The sequence below is a fragment of the Emys orbicularis genome, chromosome 11 (assembly GCF_028017835.1).
Source record: "Emys orbicularis isolate rEmyOrb1 chromosome 11, rEmyOrb1.hap1, whole genome shotgun sequence".
NCBI classification, from domain to species: Eukaryota; Metazoa; Chordata; order Testudines; family Emydidae; genus Emys; species Emys orbicularis.
Genome location: NC_088693.1, coordinates 2606600 through 2622991, shown reverse-complemented (window position 1 = coordinate 2622991; position 16392 = coordinate 2606600). Strand labels below are relative to the sequence as shown.

At 61.0% G+C, this 16392-nt stretch overlaps 1 protein-coding gene across 1 annotated transcript; it reads right to left on the bottom strand.

Annotated features, from left to right (window-relative positions):
* Positions 1-5818: 5818 nt before the first annotated feature.
* AAMP (angio associated migratory cell protein) lies at positions 5819-15737 on the bottom strand. The gene is made up of 11 exons (XM_065413587.1): positions 15638-15737; positions 13600-13755; positions 12023-12142; positions 11536-11675; positions 10197-10341; positions 9816-9899; positions 9034-9149; positions 8164-8258; positions 7493-7583; positions 6779-6933; positions 5819-6170 (listed from the first exon to the last, which is right to left on the bottom strand). The coding sequence occupies exons 1-11, from the start codon at positions 15735-15737 to the stop codon at positions 6095-6097; spliced, it is 1278 nt and encodes a 425-aa protein (XP_065269659.1). The 3' UTR covers positions 5819-6094.
* Between the last annotated feature and the right edge of the window lie 655 nt (positions 15738-16392).

Below are 16392 nucleotides of genomic sequence, written 5' to 3'. Positions count from 1 at the left end.
AGGATGGGCAGGGATGGTGTCCCTAGCCTCTCTTTGCCAGAAGCTGGGAATGAGCGACAGGGGATGGATCACTTGATGATTCCCTGTTCTGTTCATTCCCTCTGGGGCACCTGGCTCTCAGAAGACAGGATACTGGACTAGATGGACCTTTGGTCTGACCCAGTAGGGCCATTTTTATGTTCTTATATACCATCAGTCATCCAACATCCTTCACAGGCTTTATTGGTATGCCGGTTCCTTCACCTAGCAGTGAAATCCAGGCACCTCTGGGGTGGAACGCAGCAGCTATTTCACAGCACACAGGAACGCTGTGAAACAGTTCAGGGCAGGAAGTGATAAAGCACTCTGTATCTAAATTCAACAGGAAAAGGGGGAGAGGCAGCAAGTGAATTCCCCCCTGGTGGGAATGTGGCCAGAACAATGGGAGAACTCTTCTGAAAAGTGCCAGCCAATCTTTAATAAGCACAGCTGCTTAGGAGAGTGGGTTTTTCACCTCACTGTTCAAATCAGCAGCCCTGGGATTAGTTGAAACCATCTTAAACAGGCTGAAATTGATGCTCTCCAGAGGAGTAAAAGTTTTAACGTTGTCGGTTTTAAATCTAGTTCATTCCGCTAGAAAGGTCGTTAGCTGGCCCCACTCCTGAAGTATCTGAGCCCCTCACACCCTTTCCTGCAGTGGCTCTCAACCTTTCTAGACGACTGTCCCCCTTTCAGGAGGCTGATTTGTCTTGTGTACCCCAAGTTTCACCTCACTTAAGAACTACTTGCTTGCAAGATCAGGCATAAAAATACAGAAGTGTCACGGCACGCTGTTACTGAAAGATTGCTGACTTGCTCATTTTTACCATATAATTATAAAATAAATCAATCGGAATATAAATATTGTACTTGCATGTCAACGTATGGTATATACAGCAGTATAAACAAGTCAGTGTCTGTATGAAATTTTAGTTTGTACTGACTTTGCTAGTGCTTTCTATGTTGCCTGTTGTAAAACTAGGCAAATAACTAGATGAGTTGACGTACCCCCGGAAGACCTCCGCGTACCCCCATGGTACGCATACCCCTGGTTTAGAACCACTGCTTTCATGAACTTACCCTCCCAACAGCCATAGGAAACAGAAGGGCCATTTTCCCCATTCTGCGGCTGAGGTGTAGAAACACTAAGGGACTGGCCCAAGACAACCCAGGAAGGCTGTAGCGGAGCAGGAAACTGACCTAGGGCTTCTGAGTCCCAGTCTCCCACCCAAGAAATACAAACGTGGATCCTTCTAATGAGAAACCTTCACCACTGAGACTTGAAACTGAAAATGAATGATCTAGTGAGTTACAGAGCGGTCTCTTGCTGCGTCTGGGCACAGCGGGGCCCTGATCTCAGATACAAATCATCTCCTCTTGCCATAAACAGCCAACCCCACGTAACAATTGCTCCGAATAAAGACCCAGAGCAAGCGTCTTTCCTTAGGGGCTAAAGCCGCTCTATTCCTCCCAGATCACTCTAGCTAGAAATTAAAACAAGCAAACTCACACATGGCAGCGCTCTCTGCAGACTGACAACCGGATCCCCAGATTCGCAAGGGGAGTAACTGCTCCTCTGCCAATGTAATCACCTCCTTTGGCATTCGGCAGGTTGTGCCCTTTCCCTCCTGCAGCCCAGTCTCTGGGGAAAGGGCAGCCCGGCTGGCCACAGCATGAGTGCAGGGAAGGCACTGGGGTGTGATGGGAACAGACGGTCTTCAGCCACACCCCTACTGGGGAAGGGCCAGGGGAACCAATAGGTTTTTCCCATCTTTAGCTGGGCTGGTTCTTCTTCTCCCAGGCTGAGCAGCCTCCCCCCCTCCAAATCGCTGGCAGCAGGCCTGGGAGAAAAAGGGGGGGGGTGATTCCACTAGTAAATGCACACACAGGGAAGCATTGAGAAGTTCTCTGCTGAGCTCTGGCTTTCCCCAGGACTCTCCTTCCTTGGGGAGTCTGGTGTCTTAACGGGTGAGACCTGCCTGCAGGGCATCCTGCTGGACTATAAGGTGGATAGAAAGCTAGCTAGATCTTCGGGCTCAACGGGTAGCGATCAATGGCTCCATGTCTATTTGGCAGCCGGTATCAAGCGGAGTGCCCCAAGGGTCGGTCCTGGGGCCAGTTTTGTTCAATATCTTCATTAATGATCTGGAGAATGGCGTGGACTGCACTCTCAGCAAGTTCGCAGATGACACTAAGCTGGGAGGAGTGGTAGATACACTGGAGGGTAGGGATAGGATACAGAGGGACCTAGATAAATTGGAGGATTGGGCCAAAAGAAATCTGATGAGGTTCAACAAGGACAAGTGCAGAGTCCTGCACTTAGGACGGAAGAATCCCATGCACTGCTACAGGCTGGGGACCGAGTGGCTAGGCAGCAGTTTTGCAGAAAAGGACCTGGATATGAGTCGACAGTGTGCCCTTGTTGCCCAAAAGGCTAATGGCATTTTGGGCTGTATAAGTAGGGGCATTGCCAGCAGATCTAGGGACGTGATCATTCCCCTCTATTCGGCATTGGTGAGGCCTCATCTGGAGTACTGTGTCCAGTTTTGGGCCCCACACTACAAGAAGGATGTGGAAAAATTGGGAAGAGTCCAGCGGAGGGCAACAAAAATAATTAGGGGGCTGGAGCACATGACTTATGAGGAGAGTCTGAGGAAACTGGGATTGTTTAGTCTGCAGAAGAGAAGAGTGAGGTGGGATTTGATAGCTGCTTTCAACTACCTGAAAGGGGGTTCCAAAGAGGATGGATCTAGACTGTTCTCAGTGGTACCAGAAGACAGAACAAGGAGTAATGGTCTCAAGTTGCAGTGGGGGAGGTCTAGGTTGGATATTAGGAAAAGCTTTTTCACTAGGAGGTTGGTGAAGCGCTGGAATGGGTTACCTCGGGAGGTGGTGGAGTCTCCTTCCTTAGAGGTTTTTAAGGCCCGGCTTGACAAAGCCCTGGCTGGGATGATTTAGTTGGGATTGGTCCTGCTTTGAGCAGGGGGTTGGACTAGATGACGTCCCGAGGTCCCTTCCAGCCCCACTATTCTATCATTCTATGATTCGCTACATTCTGCAGGTGTCCATGGCCAGGCCAGGGGATCCAGAGACTGCAAGTTGCCTGCAGCACAGCCTGCCCTTCCCCACCACACCCTTCCTTCCTGCCTGGGCTGAGATCACTTTGCCACAGTGTGCAGCAGAACGTGCACAAGCGCATTAACAGACCCGGGCACCCCACCCCCCGGCACCACGCCCGCCTCCAGAGACCGAAGCTGCGTAAAGCAGAGAGGGGACGTTAAAGGTATGCAGGATAAATTAAGAAAATGCAACGGGCCGAGGGGCACCAAGGAATCATCAGTTTGCATTTCGATAGCATCTCTCCTCAGGAGATCCCAAAGCGCTTTAGCCAGCAGTTAGTTAAGGCCCACCGCCCTGTGTATTATCCCCCCTTTTATAGAGGGGGAAACTGAGGCACGGGGGGGCATGACTCACCCAGAAGTCATTGGCAGAGCTGGGAACAGAACCCAGGAATCTGAGTGTCCAGGCCTCCCCGCTTGGCAGGACTCTGAAGGGGAGGAGGCAGCCGCAGGAAGACCCTGGCCAGATCAGAAGCCCAGGGGCTGCAGGCAGCGAGGGGGAACAGAGCCCTCATGAGCGTAAAGCCCTGATGCCAAGACTCTCCCAACTCCCCAGAGCCAGCTTCTTGGGCTGGGCCAGGGCGGCAGGGAGCCTGCTATCCACCCCTCCCCGTACAGCCTCCAGGGGAACAGGCACCGTCTGCCCTCTCTGGCTCCTGCATGGAGTGGGCCAGCAGGGACACCGGCGATGCTTGCCTGCCTTCTGGGGCAATGTGTGTGTGTGTGGGGGGAAATCACCTCCCTTCCAGGGTGGGGAGGAAAAGCCACCACAATGGCTGGGCCACACGGTCCCTTCTCCATCATCTTCACCTCCCCCAGGCTTGGCATTCTCCCCCTCTTCCCGGCAGATCGGCTCCCCTCCGGGCACAACCCCCCCACCCTTGCTGGCCTGACTCCACAAGGGGTCCTCCCTCCCCCTGTGTTTGGTTTGGGTCCGGAAGTCCCTGCTGCCCCAGAGAGAAGCAGTGGCCAAGAGACGACCCCCTCCCCCCCCCCAAAGCCATGCTGGGTGTGACCCTGACCCTCAGCCAGCCCTACGTCTGCCCCCTTGGACCTCGCCCTGCCAGCCCTCTGGCCACACAAGAGGAAGGACGGACCAGCGGCCAGGGAGCCTGCCTGGCACTCTAAAGGGCTGGGTTCCATTCCCCACTCTGCCCGGGTGACAGTGGCCATGTGACTGGATTGTGGTGCCTCAGTTCCCCTCTGTACAGTGGAGACAGCCCCAACCTGTCTCAGGGGGATAAATACATTAGCAATTGTGCAGCGGTCACGGGGCCCCCGAGACGTACCTTGGACCCAGATACAGCAGGAGGGTTTCGGGGAGCCCCTCGGGGGCTGGCGCTGCTCTCCGGAGGCCCACAAAGGTTTCTCTTTGCTACCTTCGAGGCTTTATTCTGATGCTTCCCTACAACGGGCCTGAGATTCGAACACTGGGGCTGGGATTGTCCAGAGGGGGTGTGACGAAGTGGGACTGTTCTTAATGTTTCCTCTGAATACTGTGTGGGTGCCTCAGTTTCCCCTATGCATTTCATTTGGGGAAAGGCCAGTGTGTATAAATCCCCGACACTCTGTCTCCCTGGCAACAAATGGCCAGGGCCCCTTCCCCCCTGCAAGGAAATAGCTAAAGGTGAACAAAGAGATCAGGTGACCTCCCGGCCTGTGAAAGAGACAAAGCCCAGAGAAGGAGGGGCTGGAGGGGTTTTCAGAGTTGGAGGTGGCTGGGGACGAGGAGTGAGGGCAGACATGGGTGGGTGTCTGGCTCTCTGAACCCCATAATGGACCCAGCCAAGGGGTCCCGTTTGCTGCCGTACCTACAAGCTCTGTTTTAGACCATGTTCCTGTCATCTAATAAACCTCTGTTTTACTGGCTGGCTGAAAGTCACGTCTGACTGCAAAGTGGGGGTGCGTGCAGGTCTTCTGGCTTCCCCAGGACCCCCCCTGGGCGGACTCGCTGTGGGAAGCACACGGAGGGGCATATGCTGAATGCTCCCAGGAGAGACCCAGGAGGTAAAGCCGTGTGAGCTTCTTGCCCTGAAGACAGTCTGCTCCAAGGGAGAGGAGGCTCCCCAAAGTCCTGACTGGCTTTGTGGGGAGCAGTTCCAGAGCATCGCCCGGGGACTCCGTGACAGGGGGCACTTGAGACTCCGGCACCCCCTTCCTCCATGAGGCGGGCAGAGCCCCAAACGACTGCCTTTCAGCGCGTGGCCGAGATCCCAGGGCTGCAGCCTGCCCAGAAAAGCTGGCTGACAGGCCCAAACCAGGTCCAGCATGGCAGCGGGCAGGAACCGACCAGCACGGCAGGGAGCAGCGGTTGGCACAGACAAGAGGGAGCCCGATAGGGCCGCACAGGGCCTTTGGAGGGGAGAGAAGGCAGAGGATTCCCACAGCGAAGACAATTTAGGGGAATCAGTTCCCCATGAGGCACCCCCAGAGCCCCTCACCCCAGCCTCTCATCAGCACTTCCCAGGAGCATCCACATGCAAGGAAGAGGGGGGCGGATCCGTTTCTCATTTCACCCCAGCTGCCCCCTCCCTGCAGCCCCACAGGATCCGCCAGTGCAGCACCCAGCACCCCTCCCCCCCCCCCCGGGGCTAGATCCCAAAGAAGGGTCTGGTGCAACTGGCGGGAGCCGCTCTGATGCCCTGGCTGACGCGGGAGACGTTGGAACAGACGGGATCCGGTACGTGAAATAATTTATATAATTAAAACATTTCATAGAAAACCCTGGGATTAGCCCTAAAACTAAACAGGGCGGAGATGGCCAAGCGATAGCTATGAACCACTTTATGCGAAAAGGATCGGGGTCCCCCGTGCAGTACGCGCCAGCCTCCCACCCCCCTCGAGTTCCAGCCGTGGATCGCTCCACCTCACTTTGCTGCTGGGTTTATTTCCCCCCCCATCCCACAATGCACTGCTCTCTGCTCCCACAATGCTCCGCTCCCCTCCAGGCGCCAATGCTAACGATCTGGGCGCTGCACGCAGAACACTTTGGCTTGGTGATCCCCGGACGTTGTCACCACTATGGACGCGTCCCTGGGAAAGAGACGGGAGATCGGGTTAGAGGGGACCGGGGGACAAAGGGCAGAGCCCCCCAGCCGCCGCCCACCAGCCTTGGGTCTGGAAAGCGACAGAGACAGGCTATTCCAGTCTAGCCTTTGCTCCCCTCAGCTCTGCCAGTGCCCCTCAGTCCCAACCCACAGCGCACCAACTACCGCAACCCTGCCTCCACCCTCCCAGTTCGGCCCATGCTCCCTTTCCTCCAGATCCGAGCTGCGCAGCTCAACTCTTTCCACTTCCCGAACCCCCCCAACCACTCAAGAGCATTTGCTGCCCCTTCCGAAGCCTCAAGAGGCAGAGGCCTGCTCTCAGCCCGGCCTAACAAAGCCCCCTTCTTAATGCAACACACACCCCGAGTCTGATCACATCCAGCGCCACCGTTCTCGAGCCGGCTGGGGCAGGACAGCTCACGCTTTCCGAGCGCAAAGCTCGCAGACTTTACGTACGTAGGAGCCAATTCCCCACCACCACCACACACCAGCCCCGTGTCCACAGCCAGCCGAATGGGCACACGGAGCGGGGGCTGTGCCCGCTGCAGCGTGAGGGCCGCAGTACCGCAGGCAGAGCCCGCCGCGGCCACTCACTTGTTGACGGCGAAGTCCAGGATTTCGGCCGAATGGCCCCGATATTCGCTGATCATCTTCCCGGAGCGAGCGTCCCACAAGCGCACGGCCCCATCCAGGCTGCAGGTGTAGACCACGGCTGAGCTGTCCTCCCACAGCAGCTGCACGATCCCCGACTGCGGGCACGGAAATCAGCGAGCGCACCGGCAGGCCGCCCGGGGCCACCTAGCAACCCCAACCGCCCCGGACAAGGGCACGGGGCTGGTTTGCCCAGTCTGGCGGCAGACGTGGGACCTCCACCCCACAAGGGACGCGGTGCCTGGCTAAGGGGCGGGCACGGGCAGCTGTCTTGACGCACTACAGGGACGTTAGGATCACTGGTCAGAGCCCACAAACCCCGCTTTTCTGGCTGGGGGCTGGGACCCAATCCAAGGCTAGGCCCAAGCCAAGGGGGCTCAGTGATGGTCCCTGGGCAGAGATGGCAGCAGTGTCTAGGGGTTAGCAACAGCCGTGATGGAATGAGGATTTATATGGGGATCAGCCAGGAGCCATGCTAGGAGCTGCCTGCCCCTGCCCTGGGCCAGGGGGGCAGCCCCAGGCCCGCTGATTGGGAGAAGAGCACGCCCCCCGAGGAGATCTGAGTGATCCCAGAGCTCTCTGGGGCAGCCCGGGGGCTCCAGGGGCCACAGCTCAGCGCCTCACCCCCAGAGCGCCACCTAGTGCCCGGTCCCTTACCTCGTGCTGACACCTCTGCCTCAGGTTTTGCGTGGAGATGTCGTAAATGGCCAAGGTCCCGTCCAGGTAGCCCACGGCTGCCAGCGGCATCCTGCCCCGGGAAGAGAGGGGGAGCGTGAGAGGCGGGGCACGGTGGCTCCCTGACCTCCCAGAGCAGCACCTCTTAGCCAGCTGGAGACAGAAGGAAGTCAAAGGAGGGAGGGAGGGGCTGGTTTACCTGCCAGACCCCCTCTTAGGAGCAAAGGGGGGTGGATTTCGAAGGAACTGGCCCCCCTGCTTTGCTGGCCAAGCAGCCTGGGGGGGGGGGGGGGGGAGCGAGGCTTCTTCAGTCAGTCCCCGGCTTCAGAGACACAGTCCCCAGCAAAACAGATAACGTGACTCCTTGGATTTGTTACCAATAGGGATGGCGGGGTGGGGGAGGGGGAATCCAGGTTGGGGGTGGGGAGAACGGCACCCCAGCCTTCCCAGGACGTGAATGCCAAGCAGCACTGGGACCCTCACGGACCCCCACCCCCCCATGCCAAATCAGCACCTCCCCACCCACCGTCCCTCCCTTTCTTGATGCAGCTGCTGGGGTCTCCTCTGCCCACAGCTCTTCCCCAGCGTCCAGGCCCAGCCCCAGAAGCGTGAGCCGGGAGAATCAGCCTGTCGCCCACCCGGCCAGTACTCACACATTGCAGAAGCCCAGGGACTCGACCGAGTTGGATTCGGCCTCCCCCGCCGGAGGCTTTGAGGCTGCACTTTCCATCTTAAACACACAGACCACCTGGGCAGAGAGGATACACCCCTCATCAGAGCCAGTGGGGAGGGGGCCCTGGGAGCCAATCCAGCATCCCCTCCCCCCGGCAAAGGATGGGAGGGTTGGGATCCAACATGCCCCTGAAGGACTGGGGGATGGGCAGCTCTGAACCTGGGACCCACTGGATCCACTAGGTCCCTAGGAAAACTAACGCCAGTGGGGATCCAACCTGGGACCTCAAAGCAGGAGCCTCTGCTGCCCGAGCTAAGACACCCAGGGCACCTGGAGATTGCTGAGCCTGCTACAGCCTCAGCCAAGCCCGTTACTCTGCGGGCACCACCCCCGCCCCAGAGTGGGGGCCCTGCAAACACAGACCAGGCCACCCCCCTTCCCCAGTAACCGTGGAGGGGTCCCCATCAGCACCCAGAGACAAGAGCCCGACTGGGCCAGGAGAGCAAGAGATCCCGCCCGCCGCCTCCAGCTACTGGCAGCCCTGAATGCCAGTAACCGCGAGGACAGTGCAGTGCCTTGGCCTAGAGCCCTCTCTGCTGGCAGATCCACGCCACTGCAGGTACTACCCGGAGCAGGCGGGCGCAGAGATCAGTGGTCCGACGGAGGCTGAGTGAGACCAGGCCGGGCCAGACCAGCCCGCTCTCCCAGAGCTGCGGGGTTATGAAGTCAGAGCAGGCTGTTAACCCAGCCCCTTCCCCAGCTTCGGCCTTCGAGCAGCAAACCTCCCAGGCCTGCCCGCTCAGGGCCTTGCGGGCCGCCACCCAGCCCCAGGGCAGTGCGAGGGCCTCACCTTGCCGGTGGCTGAGTTCACCAGCTTGGCGTGACAATCCACGGACCCGGTCATGACCAGGCTGCCATCTTTATTGCTGGTCACGCACGTCAAGGGGCCCTGATGCCCGTCCTGACCTGAGGAAAGGTCACAGCCAACGGGAGGTCAGACACGGCCTGGGAGATCTCAGAGCCCAACGCACAGCAGCTGTCCCACCAGTTCACGCCAGCTCCGCTGATGCCCCCCAGTCCTGACCAACTGCCTCCCCGGGCCCCCTCCTGATTCGAGGAGCCGGGCCCCCTCCCGCCAGCACTCAGGTCTGCCAACGCCCCTCAATCCTGACCAACCGCCTCCCCGGGCCCTGCTGTGAGGAGCCGGCCCCCTCCCGCCAGCACGCAGGTCTGCCAATGCCCCTCAATCCTGACCAACGGCCTCCCCGGGCCCTGCTGCGAGGAGCCGGGCCCCCTCCCGGCAGCACGCAGGTCTGCCAACGCCCCTCAGCTGAGGGAGCCAACGCGCCGAGTTCTGCAGAGACCCGCCCTGGACTAGACTCTGGTGCATCGGAACTGCTCTCCCTGTACGGACGGACTGCCCCAGTCTCTGAGGGGACAGCCCCACGCCCCTCTGACGGGCATTACCCGAGTCCAAGGACAGGGGCCGGTGGACCCAGCCATCCCCCACCCCGCCCCGTGTTCCTTTGGTGCAGACCCTTGGAAAACAGAGACGCTTATAGGAACCCAAAGCCATGCCAGCGCTCTGCCCTTCCTAGCTCCCAACGGATGGGGGAATTAACCCTTCCGTACCTTTAAGAACGTGGAGCGAGCTACCCTGCTTCAGGTCCCAGATCCGCACCGTCCCGTCTTCATAGCCAACCACCGCTCTCTTTCCTGGATGGAGAGATGCACAAGAGCCGCTTATGAGACCCTTTCCCCCGTCCCCGCCCCATCCTTCCCACTCACAGGCTGCCCCCTGCATGCCAAGGGACCCAGGCCCCTTTCCCGGGGGTAAAATCCACGCAGGGCTCAGTGACTCCTGCCCTGACCGCTCCTGCTGGCCGAGGGACTGGCGGAGACGGATTAGTCGGGGGGGGGGGTGCCCAGAGAGAGTCAGTGGCTGTGCCGTAACGACTGGCAGGGCTGCGCCACGGCCCGGTTTCCCTTCCCCGCCCTCTCCTCGCCTCTCACCGTCAGGAAGGACCCTGCCGCAGGTGGCCGGGCAGCTCGGCCCCTGGAAGGTCTTGCACTCGCCGCTGGGAATCTTCCACATCCAGGAGTTCCCATCAGCTGTGCCCGCCAGCAGGACGTGGGCCTGAGGGTGCCACTCCATCCACTGGGGAAAGAGGGAGACAGACGGGGGGAGGATGCTGAAGAGCAGAGAACAGTCGGGCCTGGGGGAGGCCTGGCTCAGCCACAAGAGGATCCACCAGTGGGGCCCACAGAAGGGAATCCAGGCTGGACACTTGGGCTCCCTCTAGAGCTGGCTCCATACCACCTCCCCTGCCGGCGGGCACACGAGCAGGGAGAGGTGTGCAGTCACCCCCAGGGACGCTGCTCCACTATCCAGAGAAGTAAGAGGTTCAAGGCCAAACTTTGGGCAGCACGGCCTAGTGATCAGAGCACAGGAGTTCTCTCCAGGCTCTCCCTCTGACTGGGTGACCTTACACCAGTCACTGCCCCTCCATGACTCAGTTTCCCCCTGCTGTACATGCACTTTCAGCTCTTTGGATGAACTACACAATACACCGCGAGTTGCAAGCGCCCAACTCCCTACCTAAAGGGGCACGATCAAGACAGAAGCAGCATTCAGGATACAATCGGCCTCACCAGCGTCAGTTACACCAGCTAACTAGAAATGGTTTCAAAATCCAGTTCGCTTCTCCCCACTGAACTGGGCCTGGTCTACACTACAGAATTTGACTGGTAAAATCTGCCTAATTTCAGCACAACTTCACAAGTCCACACAAAGTTTTGAGTCCTGTTGGTAACACCCGGACTTCCCCTTGGTGAAATTAAGAAGAGGAAGAAGAAACACACAAGGGAGGACGTGTTCTCTGATCTTTTCATCCAAGGTTCACATACGGTAGGAAAGACCAGGAGCTACATAGAGAAATCCACCCATCATGCCACTCCTGAGACAGCCAACAGATGCTACAAAGCTTTCTGGAGCAAAACTCCCCGAGGCTTCCAACCCATCAGCCACTGCACCGCCCGGACAATTCTATGTTCCCAGGGCCTGCCCCATACACCCCTTCCCCCTCCAGCCAAGAAGCCACCATAGCATGCTGCATCGTCCTTTCCAGTGGAAAAATCAGGAGATCTGTTCAGCCTGGGAGATAGGAACTAGACTTGTCAGTTTCACTTCCTGGAGAAAGTTCCCAGGCACCAGCCTGTGGGCTCCTGACAATCCAGGCTGAGGTTCTAGGTGGTCTCTTAAAAAAGGAACCCCCCCGCCCCCTCGCTTTTTCCCTAGAGTGGGGTCTGGGCTCCAGATTCCATTAGCGACACCCCTTTAATTCCCTCTCACCTCCAAGTCACCCACTTCGAACGACCAGATCTCTTCCTTCGTGTCCACCTGCCACACTTTGATCAGTCCGCTCATGTCCCCCGTGGCCACAAACTTGGAGTCGTGGCTGAAACCTGCGCAGGTGACGGAGTCTTTGTGACCTGAAGAGACAGCAATGGGGAAGCAGGGGATAGTGATTTAGCCAGCCTTGGTTAGCTGCTGCGGTTAAGACAGATAACATCAAGCCAAGCACTGAAGATTATCCACAGCAGAAGGTTGGCTCCAGCAGTTGCTGGCCATTAGATTTATCTGTACGGCTCGTCAACCCTAAAGATCCCAGCTCTCTCTCTTTTCCATCCACCACGACAATGCAGCTCTCTCTGGGGTGGAACACGGCAGCTGTTTAACACCGCACAGTAACACCCCCAAAGGGAGCACGCCACAACCACCAGGAACCGAAGCAGAACCTCCCATATGCCAGAGAACGGTCCAACTCAGCGCACCTCACCTGAGCATTCAAACAGGCGTTCACCATCACTCAGACGCCATACGAAGGCCTTGTCGTCCTCCCCGCCCGTCACTGCCAGGGTGTTGGTTGTGGGATCGAGGCTCACGCAGAAAACGGAGGCTTCACGGGACAGAATAGCGTCAATAACTATCACCGAACGAACGTGGAATGCCGGCTGACTTCCCAACTCAAGCGCAGACAGGCTCGGTTACAGATCGGGAGCATTCCATGCCCATTAACCCCCAAGATGCAGGACAGGAGCTGGTCGATTGGGGTGTAGATGGTGTTAGACAAACGTGGCTACACCAGCATGGGCCACGGCGCAAGGCAAGGGAGGGGCTGACCTAGCAGGCCAGGAGCAGGGATACCAGGCTAGATGGTGGCTGTCTCAGGTGCTGATTGGTCGCTTTGGCTTTTGGCGAGTGGCGCGGCAGCACTTTGGTCCAGGATTGCCCCGCCCTTCTGCGAGCTCCCACCTGTCAGTCAGTCCGTCCCCAGCCTTGATGGAGAAGCTCCTGCTCCTATGATCAGCCAGCAGCTAGTCCAGGGGTGGGCAAACTTTTTGGCCCGAGGGCCTCATCGGGGTTCCAAAACTGTATGGAGGGCTGGGTAGGGAAGGCTGTGCCTCCCCAAACCCTAACCCTATCTGCCCCGTCCCACTTCCCGCCCCCTGACTGCCCCCCTCAGAACCCCCGACCCATCCAATCCCCCTACTCCTTGTTCCCTGACCGCCCCCTCCTGGGACCCCCTGCCCCAACCGCCCCCTTGGGACCCCATCCCCTAACAACCCCCGCTGCTCCCTGACTGCCACGACCCCTATCCACACGACAGCCCCCCTGGAACCCCACCCCCTATCCAACCCCCCCCCCAAAGCCCCTTTCGGAATGCGACCCTGCAAACGTGGGCGGAGGACTCAGGAGGAGCAGGGGCAGCCGTGCAGCCGGAGAGAAGTGGCGGTTTCCCCTTCAAAGCGCCGCTTCTCTCCGGCCGGCTGCGCGGCTGCCCGGCGCCCCTCCTGAGTCCTCCGCCCGCACCACCCGCCTGCTCCCCTGAGGCTGTAGGTGAACCTCCCTCCCTGCTCTCCCCTGCCCTCGCAGTGCAGCCCCCTCCCGCGCTGGCGGCGCGTCGAGGCTGGGGGGGGGGGGGGGGGACAGCAGGGGCGGGGCTGGGGGCTGGCCTCCCCGGACGGGAGCTCAAGGGCTGGGCAGGACGGTCCCGCGGGCTGGATGTTGCCCGCGGGCCGTAGTTTGCCCACCTCTGAGCTAGTCACTGGGCAGCAATTCAAGGTTCGGTCCCTCCAGGGGGAAAGTCCCAGGAATATCTTGTCTGAACACATGGGCCAGGGGCCAAGCCAGCTCTTGGAGGGAACTCAGCTGACCAAGGCCTGCCCCATTTTCCCTGAGGGGGTGCAGAGATCACCCCTCAACCTGGTAGGGCCGACCCACCCGGCAAGATCCCCCCCAGCCCACGCGTAGCTGGAGCAGCTGAGCTGGGAGAAAGCGTCAGTGAACATCAGGACAGGAGACAATACACGTGCGTTGGCAACACAGCGACGCCCACCCCTGCCCCCAGCTTACCCGAGTGCTCAGAGAACGTGACCTCGCTGTCATCCTGGGCCTCCATGCCATCCTCCACCCCCTCGTCTTCCTCCTCCGTCTCCCAGGCCTGCTCCTCAACCCCTTCGACAGCCTCCTCGTCAAAATCCACATCGTCCATCTCATTGGCCAGGTCGTCTGCGGGGGCAAAGCCGGGGAAAGTAAGCACCGGGGGCGGGGGGGGGGGGGGGAAGAGTCTCATTCTGCCCCCCTCCTGCCCCAGCTCACGCACATTGCTCGCAGAAAGGGCCAGATGAGAAGATTTCCCTGGGAGGCAGGGGCTGATGTAGGCAGAGTCCGGCTTCACCGGGCAGAGGCCTCCCTCAGTCCACTTGCAAGCCAGTTCCCCTGCCTCCCTGCTGGACAGTAGGGTTTTCAGTACCAGGCCGCACCCATTCGCTGCGGCCCTCTGAACAGAGCGGACGCCCAGGAGGAGTCAGGGGCCTGGGCCTCGTTGCGAATGCTACTACTGGGGCCCTCTAGGCCCTAGTCACTAGTGACCGGAAGTCCCCCGTTCCCCATGGCAAGCCAGTGGCCTGCATGTCACGAGCTGATCTCAGTCCACTCGATGCAGGACAAACATCCACGCCATAAAACCCAGCATCGTCGCAGCTGGGCCCCGGGTTGGCAGCTTCAGCAAAGAGTCCAAGGACAGAACAGGCCACGGAGCCCGATCTCCCCTCTGGGCCCCAGGGAGAGGGCGCCCCACGAGCCATTCTGCAGGGGGTGTCCTGCTGCTGCTCGAAGGGACAGAGGGGGTTCAAGCTGCTCCCGTGGGACCCTCCAGCAGCAGGAGAAGGAGCCGCTCCAGGGATGGACAGGCAGGATCCGCTCGGGCGGCAGAGCTAGGGGAAGGGGCCGCGTTGCAGACGGGCCAGCAGCGGGTCCAAGACTCCCCACTGCTCCCACTCCCAGCTCCCCTGATCTGACGTGGGCGGCAGGAAGCTCCTGGCCCCAGAGACTCAGGGGTGAGGGGCACCCACAGCAACCTCCCAACCTGGGACAGGGCCACCCAGGGCCCTCCGCAGAGTTGCCACCCTCCTCAAGTCCCCTAGGGCAGGGACCCACCCCTCCCTCCGATCCCCTTCACAGCCGCCACCCCCCAGGCTCCCAACTCCCATAGGGCAGCCCCCCCTATTTCCCCTGCAGAGCCGCCACACCCCAGGTCCCCAACTCCCCTAGGATAGGGTCCCACCCCTCCGATCCCACCTGCAGAGCCACCACACCCCAGGATCCCAACTCCCCTAGGGCAGGTCCCCCCCTCTCCCCTGCAGAGCCGCCACCCCCCAGGATCCCAACTCCCCTAGGGCAGGTCCCCCTCTGTTCCCCCTGCAGAGCCGCCACCCCCAAGCTCCCAACTCCCTTAGAGCAGGGCCCCACCCCTCTGCTCCCCCTGCAGAGCCGCCACCCCCCAGGCTCCCAACTCCCCTAGGGCAAGGCCAGACCCCTCCAATCCCCCCCGCAGAGTCGCCACCCCCCAGGCTCCCAACTCCCCTAGGGCAGGTCCCTCCCTCTGCTCCCCCTGCAGAGCCGCCACCCCCAGACTCCCAACTCCCCTAGGGCAGCGCCCCCCTCCGCTCCCCCTGCAGAGCTGCCCCCACAGGCTCCCAACTCCCCTAGGGCAGGTCCCTCCCTCCGCTCCCCCAGCAGAGCCGCCACCCCAGGCTCCCAACTCCCCTAGGGCAGCGCCCCACCCCCAGGCTCCCAACTCCCCTAGGGCAGGGCCCCCCCAGGCTCCCCCTGCGGAGCCGCCACCCCCAGGCTCCCAACTCCCCTAGGGCAGGGCCCCCCCAGGCTCCCCCTGCGGAGCCGCCACCCCAGGCTCCCAACTCCCCTAGGGCAGGGCCCCCCCAGGCTCCCCCTGCGGAGCCGCCACCCCCAGGCTCCCAACTCCCCTAGGGCAGGGCCCCACCCCCCAGGCTCCCAACTCCCCTAGGGCAGGGCCCCACCCCCAGGCTCCCAACTCCCCTAGGGCAGGGCGGACCCCGCAGGGAGCGGCCCGGCCCCATCCCCCGCTCACCGGGGCCGGGCGGGCTCAGCTCCACCACCTCGATGATCTCCTCGTCCCCGTGGAAGTGCAACGCGCCCGCGGCGCCGCCCTCCCCGCTCCCGGGCTCCATGCCGGGCTGGCTGCGGGCTGCGCTCGGCCTCGGGGCGCCCCGTCCGTCCGCGCCGCCGCCACCAAGCCTGATACACAGGGGGAGGGGGCGTGCCCGGCTCCGCCAATCACCGAGCGGGCCTGGGGCGCCCGATCCAATCACCGCTCTCAGCGCTGTAAGCCCCGCCCATTGGCCTGGTAGCGGGACCCCGCCGGGCATTCTGGGAGTTGTAGTCGTACTGGCCCGGGGATGGGGGGGGAGCTGCTGGGACTCCCGGCTCCGCCTCGCCCTGAGCATTCTGGGGGCTGTAGTCGCGCCCCACGGAATTCTGGGGGCTGTAGTTCCTGTCCTCACCTTCCCCTCCCACCTACGGCACTGCCACTCCCAGTGTGCACCGCAGCTGGGCGCGCTGCCTGCCGGGAGCCGAGCGATCACCTCTCGAGATGGCGGCGGCGGTCAGCGGGTTGTTCGGTAACTGAGCGCCCGGAGCCCCTCCCTCACATCCCCCCCCCGGTGCCGGGGCCCGGCCCAGCCCCTCCCCCACATCCCCTCCCGGTGCCAGGGCCGGCCCCTCCCCCCACTTCCCCGCCCGGGACCGGCCCCTCCCCCCACACACCCCCCCCCCAGTGCCGGGGCCCGGCCCCTCCCCCACACACCCCCCGCGGTGCCGGGGCCC